Source organism: Psammomys obesus, unplaced genomic scaffold, assembly GCF_907164565.1.
Source record: "Psammomys obesus unplaced genomic scaffold, mPsaObe1.curated_primary_1811, whole genome shotgun sequence".
In the NCBI taxonomy this organism is placed as follows: Eukaryota; Metazoa; Chordata; class Mammalia; order Rodentia; family Muridae; genus Psammomys; species Psammomys obesus.
In genome coordinates, this window is record NW_026585504.1 from 24211411 (window position 1) to 24226176 (window position 14766).

At 38.0% G+C, this 14766-nt stretch overlaps 1 protein-coding gene across 1 annotated transcript in view; it reads left to right on the top strand.

Moving 5' to 3' along the window:
- Window positions 1-14766, top strand: part of Ano3 (anoctamin 3) — a 177778-nt gene that overhangs the window by 40444 nt on the left and 122568 nt on the right. Inside the window, exon 2 of the mRNA XM_055599197.1 lies at window positions 10924-11082. Within this exon, the coding sequence (XP_055455172.1) occupies window positions 10924-11082 (159 nt within the window). The remainder of the gene's footprint in view (window positions 1-10923; window positions 11083-14766) is intronic.

The following is a 14766-nucleotide window of genomic DNA, read 5'->3' on the forward strand; positions in this document are numbered from 1 at the left end:
ATCTGAAAAGTCTGGGCACAAGCGTCTTTTCTAAAACTGATGCTCCAGCCAAGGACCACTCATGAAGATGGCCTGGAACCCCTGCACAGAGGTAGCCTATGGCAGTTCAGTATCCAAGTGGCCTCCATAGAAACAGGGATATGGACTGTCTCTGACATGAACTGATTGGCCTGCTCTTTGATCACCTCCTCCTGAGTGGTGAGCAGCCTTACCAGAACACAGAAGAAGACAATGCATCCACTCCTGATGAGACCTGATAGACTAGGATCAGAGGGAAGGGGAGGAGGACCTCCCTTTTCAGTGGACTGGGAGAGGGACATGGGTGGGGAAGAAAGAAGGTGGGATTGGGAGGGTAGGATGGAGGGAGGCACAGGGGGATACCAAGTGAATAAACTGTAATTAATAAAAATAAATAAATAAATAATTAAATAGCAATAAATGACTATTATCTATCTCCACAATTTTGAATGATTGGAGAGCAGTCAGGAACCACAAGGCACATAAGTACTACTGGCAAGGACACAAATCAACTTACAAAGTTGATTATAACTACATATTGAAGTTGAAAATAAACATTATGAGTCAATTATTTTCTCACAGACACACCTAATAGAAAGACTCCCAAGTAAGTACTGCAAGATATAAAGGTGGATGTTCATAATAGCTTTGCAGTAATCAAGAGAGGATGCAGCCCAAATGTCTGTCAACATTAGGAGATAGAATTTCTGATGTATCCATACGTTATGATAATACATGACCGGAAAAGAAATGCAAAGGTATGGAAATTAGAAATGGATTTTACAGCTATAATTTTTCATGAAAGTAACTAGACATGAAAATCATTTTATGTTTTATTGGCATAAACTAAACATTTAATGACATACCCTTTGTTGATAAAAGGAAAGGGAAGTAAGACTATCAGAACCATAAAAGAAAAAAATTATAGTTATTTTGAGTATGGAGGACATCATGATTCAGAGAAGGACTCAGTGGGATTTCTATAAGAGTTTTTGAGGTTATATTTCTAAAATTATTACTTGCATAAATAGCTATTTTGTAATGTTTCATTAAACTGAATTATACTGATATTTTCTAGTGAATTGTGATATGTGAGATATATCATATATGTAACAAATATCTGCTTTGCCTTTGCTGTTTCTAGACTCAAAATTGTTCATATCTGTATCTTGCATATTATTTATCTATTTGTTCAGCTCTTTGTCCTGAGAAAGTCTATTTTCCTACAAGCTTAAGGGGTATTGAATCACTAAAAAACAAGCAAAAAGAATATAAATTGGTTAGATACAAGTTTTTTAATTAATTTAATTTTTATTAATTAAAATTTATTTATTTTGTATCCCAGCTGTAGCCCCTTCCCTCGGCCCCTCTCAGTCCCCCCCTTCCTCCCTCTTCTCCTCCCTGCAGCTACTCCAGTCCTTTGAGAGATGCAGTCCTCCCCTTCCATCTGACCCTATCCTATCAGGTCTCAGCAGGACTGGTTGTAATGTCTTCCCCTGTGGTTTGGGAAGACTGTTCCCCCCCAGGGGGAGAGGGGGTAATCAAAGAGCTGAGTTGATGTCAAAGACAGTCCCTGTTCCCTTTACTAGGGAACCCACTTCCACACTGAGCTGCCATGGGCTATATCTGTGCAGGGGTTATAGGTTATCTCCATGAATGGTTCTTGGTTGGAGTATCAGCCTCAGAAAAGACCCCTCTGCCCAGATATTTTGCTTCTGTTGCTCTCAGTGTGGAGATGCTGTCCCCTCCAGGTCTTTCGTCTCCCACTTCTTTCAAAAGATTCCCTGAACTCTGCCCAAAGTTTGGTTATGAGTCTCAGCATCTGCTTTAATACCCTGCAGGGTAGAGTAAGAGGCTGTCTTTTAGAGGCCGTCTGTGGTAGGCTCCTGTCCTGTTCTGTTTTCTCCCTCTTCTGATGTCCATCCCTTTTGCCTTTCTGAATGAGTATTGGTCATCTTACCCAAGGTCCTCCTTCTTGCTTAGCTTCTTTAGGTGTACAGATTTTAGTATGTTTATCCTATATTATATGTATGGTATCCACTTATAAGTGAGTATAAACCATGTGTGTCTTTCTGCTTCTGAGTTACCTCACTCAGGATGATCTTTTCTAGTTCCCACCATTTGCCTGAAAATTTCATGATTTCCTTGTTTTTAATTGCTGAGGAGTATACAAGTTTTATATTTATGTGTTTGTTTCATTTAAGTGTGAATTTACTGTGTGTGCAGTGTGTGCGTATGTGCAAATAGGTGTGTGTGTTCTTGCCATAGCATGTATGTGGAGTTCAAGAGACCACTTACAGAAGCTGATTCTCTCCTTCCACCTACTTCTACCACCATGTGGGTTGCAGGGATGGAGCTCATGTTGTCATGTTTGTCAGCGAAAAGCTTAATATGCTGAACCATCTTCTTGGTCCCATATAATTTTCCAACTATTTTTCCTATACAAACATTACCTTTTTATGATCTTTTAGAGTGAGTCAGTCAGTAAATGTTCCTCATGCATTATTTCATTTAGGCATAGTTACATTTCTTCATAGTTGGTATCAATATTATTCTGGTTTAAAAGCTCACAAATTACTCCATTTAAAAATGGAGACTGATAAGGCTGCTCCCATCTCAGGGGGAGATGATCAACGAGCAGGCCAATCAGATTATGTCAGAGGCAGTCCCTCTTCCCATTACTATGTAACCCACTTGGACACTGAAAGAGGACAATGCAGCCACTTTTGATGAGAACTGATAGACTAAGATCAGAAAGGAGAGGAGAACCTCCCCTATCAGTGGACTTGGGGAATGGCATGCATGCAGAAAGGGGAGGGAGGGTGGGATCGGGAGGGGAGGTAGGAGGGGCTTATGGGGGGATACAAAATGAATAAAGTGTAATTAATAAAAAAATTTTTAAAAAATGGAGACTGAGCACTGTTAAACTAAATAAACAAGAGACACAGTTAACTGGAGCCTAATTATTTTAATTAAAATTTAAATACCTCACCCAATGTATCATGTTGAATTTTACTTGTTTGAAAGCTTGCTCCACTGATAATCAAAAATTAGCCACAGACTGATGACATGATCTAATATTATGTTCTAAACTTTACTGATTTTATTAAATCCAAATAATGTGACCCCTACTGCTTACTGGAGCCCATTAAATAGTTCCCTGATGACAGTCCCCTGATGACTGTATCCTGTTATTCAATTCCTTGAAATCATTCCCCTACATTCTGTTTCCAGTATTTCCTTATCATGTGATTCATATTCCAAAGATAGGGGAAAAACTATTAACAAAGCCATGGCGTATTACTCCAGTACATCAGAGAGTGGGAAAATAGGCAAATTCCTAAGATTTACTCTGGAGAGGGGAGAACTTCACTCTGTCCACAGGTCACAGTGCTTTTAGACCTCATCAACCTCATCAATAGAGCGCCATGAAGAATGTTGCGTTATAGTTGTATCCTGGCTCATTCTCAGTCAGTGTTTGTACACAGAACAGGTTGAACTTCCTAGGAATAGCGCTGCTCACAACGGGCTATGCCATTCACATCAATCATCAGTCAAGGCATTTCTGCACAGACTTGGCCAGGGGCCAATCCGAATGAGGCCATTCTTCATCTGAGGCTCCCACTACAGCCAGGTTGTGTCAAGTTGACAAGACTAACCACCACAAACAGGAAGCTGACAAATTTTCTGCAACCCAGGTTCTCTGCAAAAAAGGCAATTTTATTCTATGTCCTAGAATTAATAGAAATGAAAATCTTAAATATAAATTTAACATACCCCATACTGGTTGGAAAGTACATCACTAAATCCTTACAGAAATGAGATCTGATTTTATTATTTGTCAAATATTTTTATTGGAAAGTACCTGAAGTTTTACTTTTTGTATCTTTTAATGATATTTATGACAAATTTTCTGTCAGTTCTTCGTTTAAGCAAAACACACCAGCACGGGCTAGGTAACAGCACAGCAAATGCTTGTCCTATTTCAAAAAAGAGTGCACTTAACTAACTGTGTAGAACCTGTATTAAGTTTCTTTCAGATAATTTAGAAAAGATCTCTAAATACTATCTTGCTTTTCTTTTGTATTTTTATATCTTTCCTATATCTGTATTTGTAGGAAAAATGAAAAAAAATCATTATTTATAACTTAGATTTGACAGAACAATTGGATAATAAACCGCAACACTGATTAATACAGTTTTTGACTGTTTACTCAAACAGAGATGGCATTTGGACATGCTACTGGATGTCAATTATTATCAATAAGGTATCAGTTTTTTTAATAAGGTAGGCATTTCTTCGAGTAAGTTTAACACCCAGTTGGGTAAATATAGAAAAAAAAATATCTATAACAACCAAAGTTTCATTTTCAGTTTATGTTAGTATCAAAACAATTAAGTCCCTTTTTAAAAAAATGTTCTGTCTTGTATTAGTTACTGTAGCAATCACCCTCTATCTTCATTCATAGGTCCTATAACTGAGTGACGTTTTTCTACATCTAATATACTGCTGGTACTGCAAATCTCAACTGCTGTTTTTTTTGTTGTTGTTTTGTTTTGTTTTGTTTTTTTAACTGAACTGAAGAGGGCTGCATACGAAGAAATAAATACAGAGGGCATTGGGTCTTGGGTGTAAAGTAGCAGGCAAGCTGTTAACACTGAACTATTGCGTGGATGTGAATGTTCACTCGGTATCATAACATTGATTTTCTATAAATATTAAAGGGAAGAAAATGATAAATGGATATTTTTCCAAACCTCATAGTCTTTTTAAGTTAGTCCTACCAGGCTATGTATGAGTATTCCTGATCATTTAATATCTTCCTGTTTCCCTCTCTCTTGTCTTTTTCCTTCTTTCTACAAATATTTATTGACTTATTTACTATGTGTTTAGTCAAAAAGTTATAGATTTGAATTACTTATCGAACACAATAGAAAAAAGGGGGAGCAGAAAATCCACTGTGAAGAATTGCCTTCATTAAACTGGCCTAGTTCTGTGGGATGGGTTTTTGATTGCTAACTGATAAAGAACACACCAACTGTGGTCAATGCAACAACAGGGCAGAGAGGTTACGAATGTGAAATAAAGTAGCAGAGCAGAAGAAAGGGAAGAGGGTGGTCAGCAGTACGCCTTCATACTTTCTAACTTAATCTCCTTCCATGAGTTCATGTCATAGCTTCCCCACCATGGTGAATTGTAACCTGTAAACCAAATCAAACCTTTCTCCCACAAGCAACTGTTTTTTCCAGGATTTTTAAAATTTATTATTTATTACAAGTTATTCACTTTGTATTCCAGATGTGGTCTGCTCCCAATAGTACCCTCTCTTTCTCCCTCCCACTCTTCCCTCTTCCCTCCCTCTTCTCCCCCTATGCCCCTCCCCGAGTCCACTGATAGGGGAGGTTCTTCTCTCCTATCTGACCCTAGCTTATTTGGTGTCATCAGGACTGTCTGCATTGTCTTCCTCTGTGGCCTGGCAAGGCTGCACTCCCAGGGAGAGATGATCAGTGAGCCTGCACTGAGTTCATGCCAGAGACAGTCCCTGCTCCTCTTACTAGGGAACCCACTTAGAGACTGAGTGTATGGGCTACATCTAAGCAGGGCTAGTTTTATGTCCTCTCCATGCATGTTCCTTGATTGCTGTATCAGTCTCTGCTGGGCCAGTATTTTTTGGCTTTGTTGCTCTCATTTTGTAGCTTCTGTCCCTTCCAGATTTTTCTATCTCCCCATTCTTTCATAAAATTCCATGCAAAAAGACACATATGGTATATACTCACTCATAATAGATAATAAGACATATAATATAGGATAAACCTAATAAAATCTATACTCCTAAAGAAGCTAAACAACAAGGAGACCTCTTGGGAAGATGTTAATCCTCATTCAGAAGGGCAAACCAGATACACATCCGAAGCAGGAGAAGACAGGGAGCAGGACAGGAGCCTACCACAGAAGGCGTCTGAAAGACTCTACTTATCCAGGTATCGAAACAGAGGCTAAGAATCTTACACGAGCTACTTTTGATTACTGTATTAAAGGAGCAGGAGAAAAGCAAACTAGACCACCTTCCTTCATAAAATTCTAATTGTACCATCGTGAAACAGTCAGTAAAAAATGTAAATAGTTAAGTACCACGATAGCAATTATCAAGTGCAATGGAAAATAATAATAGAGAAAGTGGGATCGCCACAGAAAACCCTTGGAGTACCTGAAAGGAAGGTGTCACTTGACCTCACCCACAGTGCAGGGGGTCACTCAGTACCTCATCCTTCATACTGAGAATGGAGTAGAGGGAAGCAAGTAGATAAGTCAGACTCTTACCAATAAGTTAATCAAAGGGTTATCACAGGTAACCTAAATGTTATGAGGCGCTAAAAAGAGAACATTAGAGAAAGTAAGGGACACCGTAGACAACATTTGGCAGACCCAAAGGAAGGGAGTCACCTGACCTCATCCACAGTGCTGGAGTTCACTCAGTGCTCATCCCTCCTAGAGAAGTCACGATATTAAAATAATTTAATAAAAAGGTTATCACAGTTAGATGGTGCATGAAGATGTGACAAATGTTGAGAAAGAGGGAACAGATTCTGTTTAAACATAGTTGTTAAAACCCCAGATAAGATGCTTAAGTAAGTCATCCTTCGGTTTTATTGCTTCCTTTTTGTGATATCTGGGGGCCGGTTATGTTTCTTTGTATTCAGATCAAAATGTGCCTAAAAGGCTGTGTGGGATTAAGTTAAACAACCGTACAGTTTCACAGTTAGACTTAGGTTGTTTAGGATTCAAGAAAATGTTTTAAGGTCTAGAAAAATGTTTTTATTTTAAACTTGATAAATACAGGATATAATAGTGAATGCTTTAAATATAACTTTAGAGTCACCTATATAGAATAGATACTATTTTCTTCAAGGTTGCCACATACAAATGAGCTAAATATTTTGAATCTAACTTTTACATACGGATTTTTTGATTGTTTCATAACTGTTCTTACTACATGTAGTTTATTATAAATAAATAGTGTTCTAAAGCATTTAGTAAACACTTAGTGAAACAGTTACATGTGTGGTCCAAAGTAAATGAGTGATAGCTTTTGTTGTCACTATTATGTAAGGCCTTGTTGTGTGTGCTAGTGTTGGTGACCTATTTTTTGTATCTGGTAGGATTCTCTAGAGGAACGAAAAAGATAAAATTAATATGTGTATATATACGTATATATATGTATATATATACACACATATTCTACTGCTCTATATATAATTTATTAAATCAGCTTACGTAGAAATAGTAACAACATCTGTGTCATAGTTGTAAAACTGGAAACCTAATAGTTGCTTGGGTCCTAAGGCTGGATGCTTAAAGTAGTATCAGTCTGGAGCAGAAAGCCTGGAGGCTGCAGAAGAACCACTGACTCTCAGTCAATGATAAAGGAGGCAGAAAATACTAATTCTGATATCACCAAAGGAATCAGCAGCTGCAGTAAGGAGGCTAAGGAAGCAACAAGCAAATGACCTCTCTTCTGCCATGGCTATTTTTTTTTTAAACTGGACTGCTACAAGAAGTTCCCACCCACATTTGGAGTGGCTGTTCCCACATTCATTAAGGAAAGTGGAACAATGCCTCAGTGGAGGCTTCCTATGCAGGTGAGATTCTAATGTGTTGGAAGTTGACAATAAAACAACCCTACTTAATAAAATAGTCCTTATAAAATCTTGGCAATTTTCTGTTCACACACACACACACAAATCCATGTACCACACGTTCTTGTTTTTGAGCCAGGGTTGGGGGGTGGGAGAGAGGAGGAAGGTAGTCTCTAGGCGACGCACTCACACAATGGACTGACTACTTAATCGCAGAACAGAGCAAGCATACCTGGACTCCTGAGAAACATACCCCATTTTGTGGTGACATTCTTTTGCATCTGTCATCTGAATGAATTTTTACTCTTTAGGTCCATAAACACCACTTTCTTGGGTCCTCAGGTCTCTGGAGCTGTTCATTTGTCCTAACCAGGCTCTTCATAGTAGTTTGATATACCTTTGTCTAAAATTATGCTAGCCCCTGTGTCATGCAGCTTGTTTGAATCTCAAGAATGCCTATATAGGAAATATGGAATAGAAAGCTAACACAGTCATCCAAATAGCTGAGAGGGGAGTAGAGAATGGAGGTCAGTGGGCCTTCGTTCAAGGCCTTAATTTTCTAAATGATCTTGGAAATTAGAATGCTATAGCACCCTTTATAAAGTCATCAGAAAATGTCTTAATCTGTAAATGTAGTTTTGTTTAAGTAACTTTTTTCGTCTTGTCCCAATTCAATGTGATAGTTTTTGTTTTATCTTATTTTATTTTATTATTTTTTTACAAATAAGAATGAAATCAATGGTTGGATGAATGAATGAATGAATGGATGGATGCATGGTTGGATGAAAACTAAGCCACTGGGGTACAGGTTAGCAACTGAATGTTCATTTATTACTTCTCAGAGAGAGAAGAATCCACTTTACTTAGATGATACTGGATAGATTGGCTTCAAAAGGCAGGACTTGTGTTCAGGATTATAGCATATAACATATAATTGAACATTATATCTTTTGTGTACTTTTATTTGGTTACACTTTTGTTGAGGGTATTTAGTTTTTTATTTTTTGAGGAGGTACATTTTGTTTGATTTGATTTGGTTTGGTTGGGAGATTTTGTTGTTGTATTAACGTTTGTTCATTTTTTTTGAGAAAGAGCTTAAATTTGAGTGGGTAGGAATAGGGGATCATCTGGAATAATTTAGGGGAGGGGAAGAATCTGATTAAAACTATTTAAATTAAAAATTACCTTAAATTATAACAATATAATTAAAAAGAAGATAATGATACAACCTAAATTGTCTTAGTAGTATTTTTAAAGGAATGTTGGAAAGTATTCAGAGCATTATAGGGCATTGTGTATATACTTACTTATAAGTGGATACTCAATATATGATATTAGATAAACATAGCAAAATCTGTACACCTAAAGAAGCTAAGCAAGAAGGAGGACCCTAGGTAAGATGATCATTCTTCACTCAAAAAGACAAATGGGGTGGACACTGGAAGAAGGAGAAAACAGGAAGCAGGACAGGAGCCTACCACAGAGGGCCTCTGAAAGACTCTACACAGCAGTGATCAAAGCAGATGCTGAGACTCATAGCCAAACCTTGGGCACAGTGCAGGGAATCTTATGAAAGAAGGGGGAACTAGAAAGACCTGGAGGGGACAGGAGCTTCACAAAGAGAGCAACAGAACCAAAACATCTGGGTGCAGGGGTCTTTTCTGAGACTGATACTCCAACCAAGGACCATTCATGGATATAACCTAGAACTCCTGCTCAGTATCCAAGTGGGTACGTTAGTAAGGGGAACAAGAACTGTCTCTGACATGAACTCAGTTCCTGGCTCTTTGATAACCTCTCCCCACCCCGAAGGGGTAGCAGCCTTGCCAGGCCACAGAGGAAGACAGTGCAGCCAGTTCTGATGAGACCTGATAAGCTAGAGTCAGATGGAGGGTGAGGAGGACCTTTGCTACCAATAGACTAGGAGATGGGCATGGGAGGAGAGGAAGGAAGGAGGGTGGTATTGGGAGGGAATTAGGGAAGGGACTACAGCTGGGATACAAATTGAATAAACTGTAATTAATATAAAAAATGAAAATTTAATTTAAAAAAAGATAATTCATGATGAATGCTGGGAGGAAGATACCAAGCTGAAAATCCATCAGTTTATAAAACTAGTTTCAGATATTGGCAACAGCAGCAAGAGATTCTTCAAACTGCCTTGTGGGTAGGTATAGGGAGCACATGTGTGTGCTGCAGTGTGCACTCTGTGACCCATTTCCCCTGACAATGAGGCCTTGCCAGGCCACAGAGAAAGAGGATCCAGACAGCCCAGATGAGAGTGGATAAGCTAAGGACAAACGGCAGTGTTGGAGAACTCCCCTTTCAGTGTACTAGGACAAGGGGATAAGGAGGAAGAAGGAGGGAGGGTGGGACCAGGAGGAGTTGAGGGAGGGGGCTACGATCGGGATCTAAAAAAAATGAATAAATTGTAAAAAATGAAATTTTAAAAAGGACAAAGTTCAGGTCTGCTGTTTCCACCTTGTTTGAGACTGTCTTTGTCTTGGCTGCTGCATTAGCCAGACTAGCTGGCCTCAGAAGGCCAGAAGACCTCCTTCCGTTTCTATACTGAAGCATGTTGGGATCACTGGCAAATACATTTTCGTGGCTGGCTTTTACATGAATTCTGAAGATCTGTAAGCAGTTCCTGACGGTTGCTCAGCAAGCACTTTTTACAGGTTGAGCCACCTCCTCAGCATCTTCAACCAGTTTTGATGAGCTAGCTATGAGTTTTAATGAGTGCACTATTTCCATCACTTTGCAGTCAGATCCCAAGTGTAAACATTTTCAGAGGCTTGTAGTACAGGGATTGTTTGGTCTCAGCATTATTGACAAATGTTTAGAAAAGCGGTTATTTGTGTAAGTTTTAAATAACACATGGTGTTATGTTGGCTTCATTTCTTTCAGCCATAGTGTCCTTCTCTTTGTAATGTAAGTTGTGAATCAACATGATAGAGTACAAGTACATCTGGACAAGGTTTCGTCGATATGGAAGTTAATAGCTGGCATTTTTTACAGGGGCTTATTGAATAATACATATACCAACTCAGGGATCAGCCATCAAATTACAAACCTAATGACAAACTTGCTTGCCTGTTTCCTAACTTAGATTGCAGACTAGCTTGAATTATATTTCCATACAACTCAGTAGGCATGTAAAACACATTTTTTTTTTTCTGGTATCGGTTGACTAGTGACTATAACCAGCATGCGTGATTATCTACCTTACACTATTAACCAATGTTCTTCTTTTTCCCCCCCTCACAGAATGACATGAATTACATAGCATCCAGTGGACTCTTATTCAAAGATGGCAAAAAGCGAATTGATTACATTCTGGTTTATCGAAAGACAAGCATACAGTATGACAAAAGAAACACATTTGAAAAGAACCTGAGAGCAGAAGGCTTGATGTTGGAGAAGGAGGTAACATTTTTTTCTTTAGCATTTTTGTAGACTAAAATTCTGGACTAGATATTATCAGTCATATTTTAATATATATGGCGTATGCCATTGAACTTCATAAAATGTACTCATTTTCCCAATTGTAAAATAAATACACATGGGAATACTATCCCATTAAATTTGTATTTACTTGTTACACTATATTTTTCAGTACATTTTAAATATTTCTCAAAGGATATGGCTATTTTTTTGCAGTTTTGAAAACGGAATATGTAATGATTGTGTCCATGAAAAGTAGGAGATTCTGTGTTAGGAAAACTAAAATGTTGACGGGATAGTGCTTGCCAGACTGCTGAAAGCAAGTTTAATTGCTGGAAGTGTGGGCATTGGCTGTCACCACTCCCTTTCTTTTGTGTTTTTATGAGAACCTTTTGAAAGAACTATTTTATTCTTCTTGAAAAACAATAAAAAGATCGAGGCCTCTGTAAAAGAAAACAGAAATGAAGAAAAACACATTTTTCATAGTCCCATGTTGCTAAAATTGCAAGTTTCCTTATTTTAGTTGAAAATTCTATGACTTGATTTGTTTTGAAACATCTATTTTGTTGATTTTACATTATGAATATGTGGTGTTTGTGCATGTATACATGCATGCAGGTGTTCTTGGAGGTCAGAGACATTGGGTCCCTCTAGCCTGGAATTATAGACTGCTGTAAGCCGCTCAACATTGGTTTTTGGAACTAAGTTCTGGTCTCCTGCAAGAGCAGTAACCTTTCTTAATCACTGATCCATCTCTTCAGCTTGAGACAAACAATTTTGAAATGAGTGCATGACAAACACTAGGAGATCTTAAAACAGTATTTTAGAAAATGGTGTTTGAGGTATATTCCCAAATTCCTTAAAGACAGTTATCAGAGACAGTGGTATTTATAAATGAACTTTTCATTTCTCAGTGGACTTGTGCCATAATTCTTTTTTAAATAATATTTTTATTTCTTAAAAGTATAATATATTACATCATATCTCTTCTTCTCTTTTCTCCCTCCAGCTCCTCCTATCCACCCTCTTGCACTGTCTCAGCTCCATGGCTTCTTTTTCTTTAATTGTTGCTACACACACACACACACACACACACACACACACACACACATATGCACACACTTATATATATTCTTGGGGCAAATCACTGGGTACTAGATAACTAATTGGCAGCTCTTCCCTGAATCACAATTTAACACATTAGAGAAAGAAAAATCCCTAAAGTAAAATAAATAAATAAAACAACAAAAACAAATGAAAAGCCAAGAAAAAAAAAAAATGAAAAATCAGAGCCAGGGTCCACATTGCTACCCAAATAAATTTCTTTCCATTTTCAGAACAGCATAACAACTGGCTTCCTGCTACTTGCCTCTTAATATTTTATGAGCATAGCCAAATTACCATTAACATCTACAAACAAACAACTTTGTTCTTTGACTCTGAAGAATATCACAACCTGGGGATTTAGTTGGTCATTATTTTTAATTGAGCAAAAATTTAATTTGGACTTGTAACTTCTGGGTTTTTACTTAATTTATAAAAATGCCAAAGTTAAAAAACAAAACCACGATGACATTTTAGATTAAATATTGAGAAATAAGGTTTAGCCAAGTGTTGCTGGGCCCTCTGAGTTATGATTCTCTGTACCTATTCCATTCATATATGTATTCTCAAACTATGTCTTAGAAGTTTTTGAGTAACACATATTAAAGAGTACTAAACATTACACAGTGTGTCCCTAAATAACTGAATTTATTTGTACTTATTAAATTCTTCCTTTTTTAATTTTTTAATTTATTACAATTTATTCAAATTATATCCCAGCTGTAGCCCCCTCCCTCGTGTCCTCCCAATCCCGCCCTTCCTCCCTATTCTCCTCCCCTGCCCACCCCCAGTCCACTGAAAGGGGAGGTCCTCCTCCCATTTCCTCTGACCCTAGCCTATCAGGTCTCATCAGGACTGGCTGCATCATCTTCCTCTGTGGCCTATTAAGGCTACTCCCCACTCAGGGGTAGGTGATCAAAGAGCCAGCCACTGAGTTCATGTCAGAGTCAGCCCCTGTTCCCCTTACTAGGGAACACACTGTGTGACCGAGCTGCCAATGGGCTACATCTGTGCAGGGGTTCTAGATTATTTCTATGCATGGTCCTTGGTTGCAGTATCAGTCTCAGAACAGACCCCTTGGCTCAGATATTTTTGGTTCTGTTGCTCTCCTTGTGGTGTTCCTGTTCCCTCCAAGAAGTTAAACATCAACAAGTGAAGTAATCCAGTTAAAAAATGGGGTAAAGAGCAAAACAGAGAATTCGCAAATGAGAAATACTGAATGGCAGAGAAAGTCTTAAAGAAATGCTCAATGTCCTTAGTCATTAGGGAAATACAAATCAAAAATACCCTGAGATTTCACCTTACACCCATCAGAATGGCTAAGATGAAAAACTCAAATGACAACACATGCTGGAGAGGATGTGGAGAAAGGAGATCCTTCCTCCACTGATGGTGGGAATGTAAACTTGTACAAGCACTTTGGAAATCAATCTGGTGCTTTCTCAGAAAATTAGGAATAGTACTATCTCAAGATCCAACTATACCATTCCTAGAAATATCGAATGGCAGAGAAACACTTAAAGAAATGTTCAACTTCCTTAATCATCAGGGAAATGCAAATCAAAACGACCCTGAGATTTCACCTTACACTCATCAGAATGGCTAAGATCAGAAACTGAAGTGATAATACATTCTGGAGAGGATGTGGAGAAAGGGGAACCCTCCTCCATTGCTGGTGGGAATGTAAACTTGTACAACCACTTTGGAAATCAATCTGATGCTTTCTCAGACAATTAGGAATAGTGCTTTCTCAAGATCCAGCTATACCACTCCTAGGCATATATCCAAAAGATGCTCAAGTATACAAGGACATTTGCTCAACCATGTTCATAGCAGCTTTATTCTTAATAGCCAGAATCTGGAAACAACCCAGATGTTCCTCAACTGAAGAATGGATATAGAAATTATGGCATTAAAATTCTCCTAATCCCTAGAAAACAAGGATTAAGAACCACAATGATTTCACAATGAGTAAAACATATTTGTGCCCTGTCAAATGACACAGAACCAGAAAAGTGAAACTCTGATTTCAATTTTTTATCTTTTGTTTGTTTGTTTGTTTGTTTTTCATATGCTTCCTGGGACTGTTAACTCAGAATATCCCTACCCCAGCTTACTAATCACACCAAAAAAGTATTTATTGAAAACATCTCATAGCAAAGATTTTATTCATTTGATTTTCTGTGATTTTCACTTCGCAAAAGTTACAATGAATACTTACTATCTGCACCAGAGAAGTTTATACCCAGATTAATACTGGTAGTCACGGTGCACACCTATCCTCACCTATTGATTCACTCAGTAAATAATTGCACCCAGCAGCCTTCCAAGGAACACGATATTTAAAGTATGCGAAATCTCTCTGTGTACTGAGCTGGCTGCCTTGTGCAGAGAACAGTCACGCACACTATGAATTTCTAACAGACATGATCACAGCTCTCCTCTACTACACTGAGTCTTTTTGTTGTTGTTGTTGTTGTTGTTGTTGTTGTTGTTGTAGAAGCTTAAGTTTTACTTGAATATTCTTTTTTTATATTTTATTAATTACACTTTATTCATTTT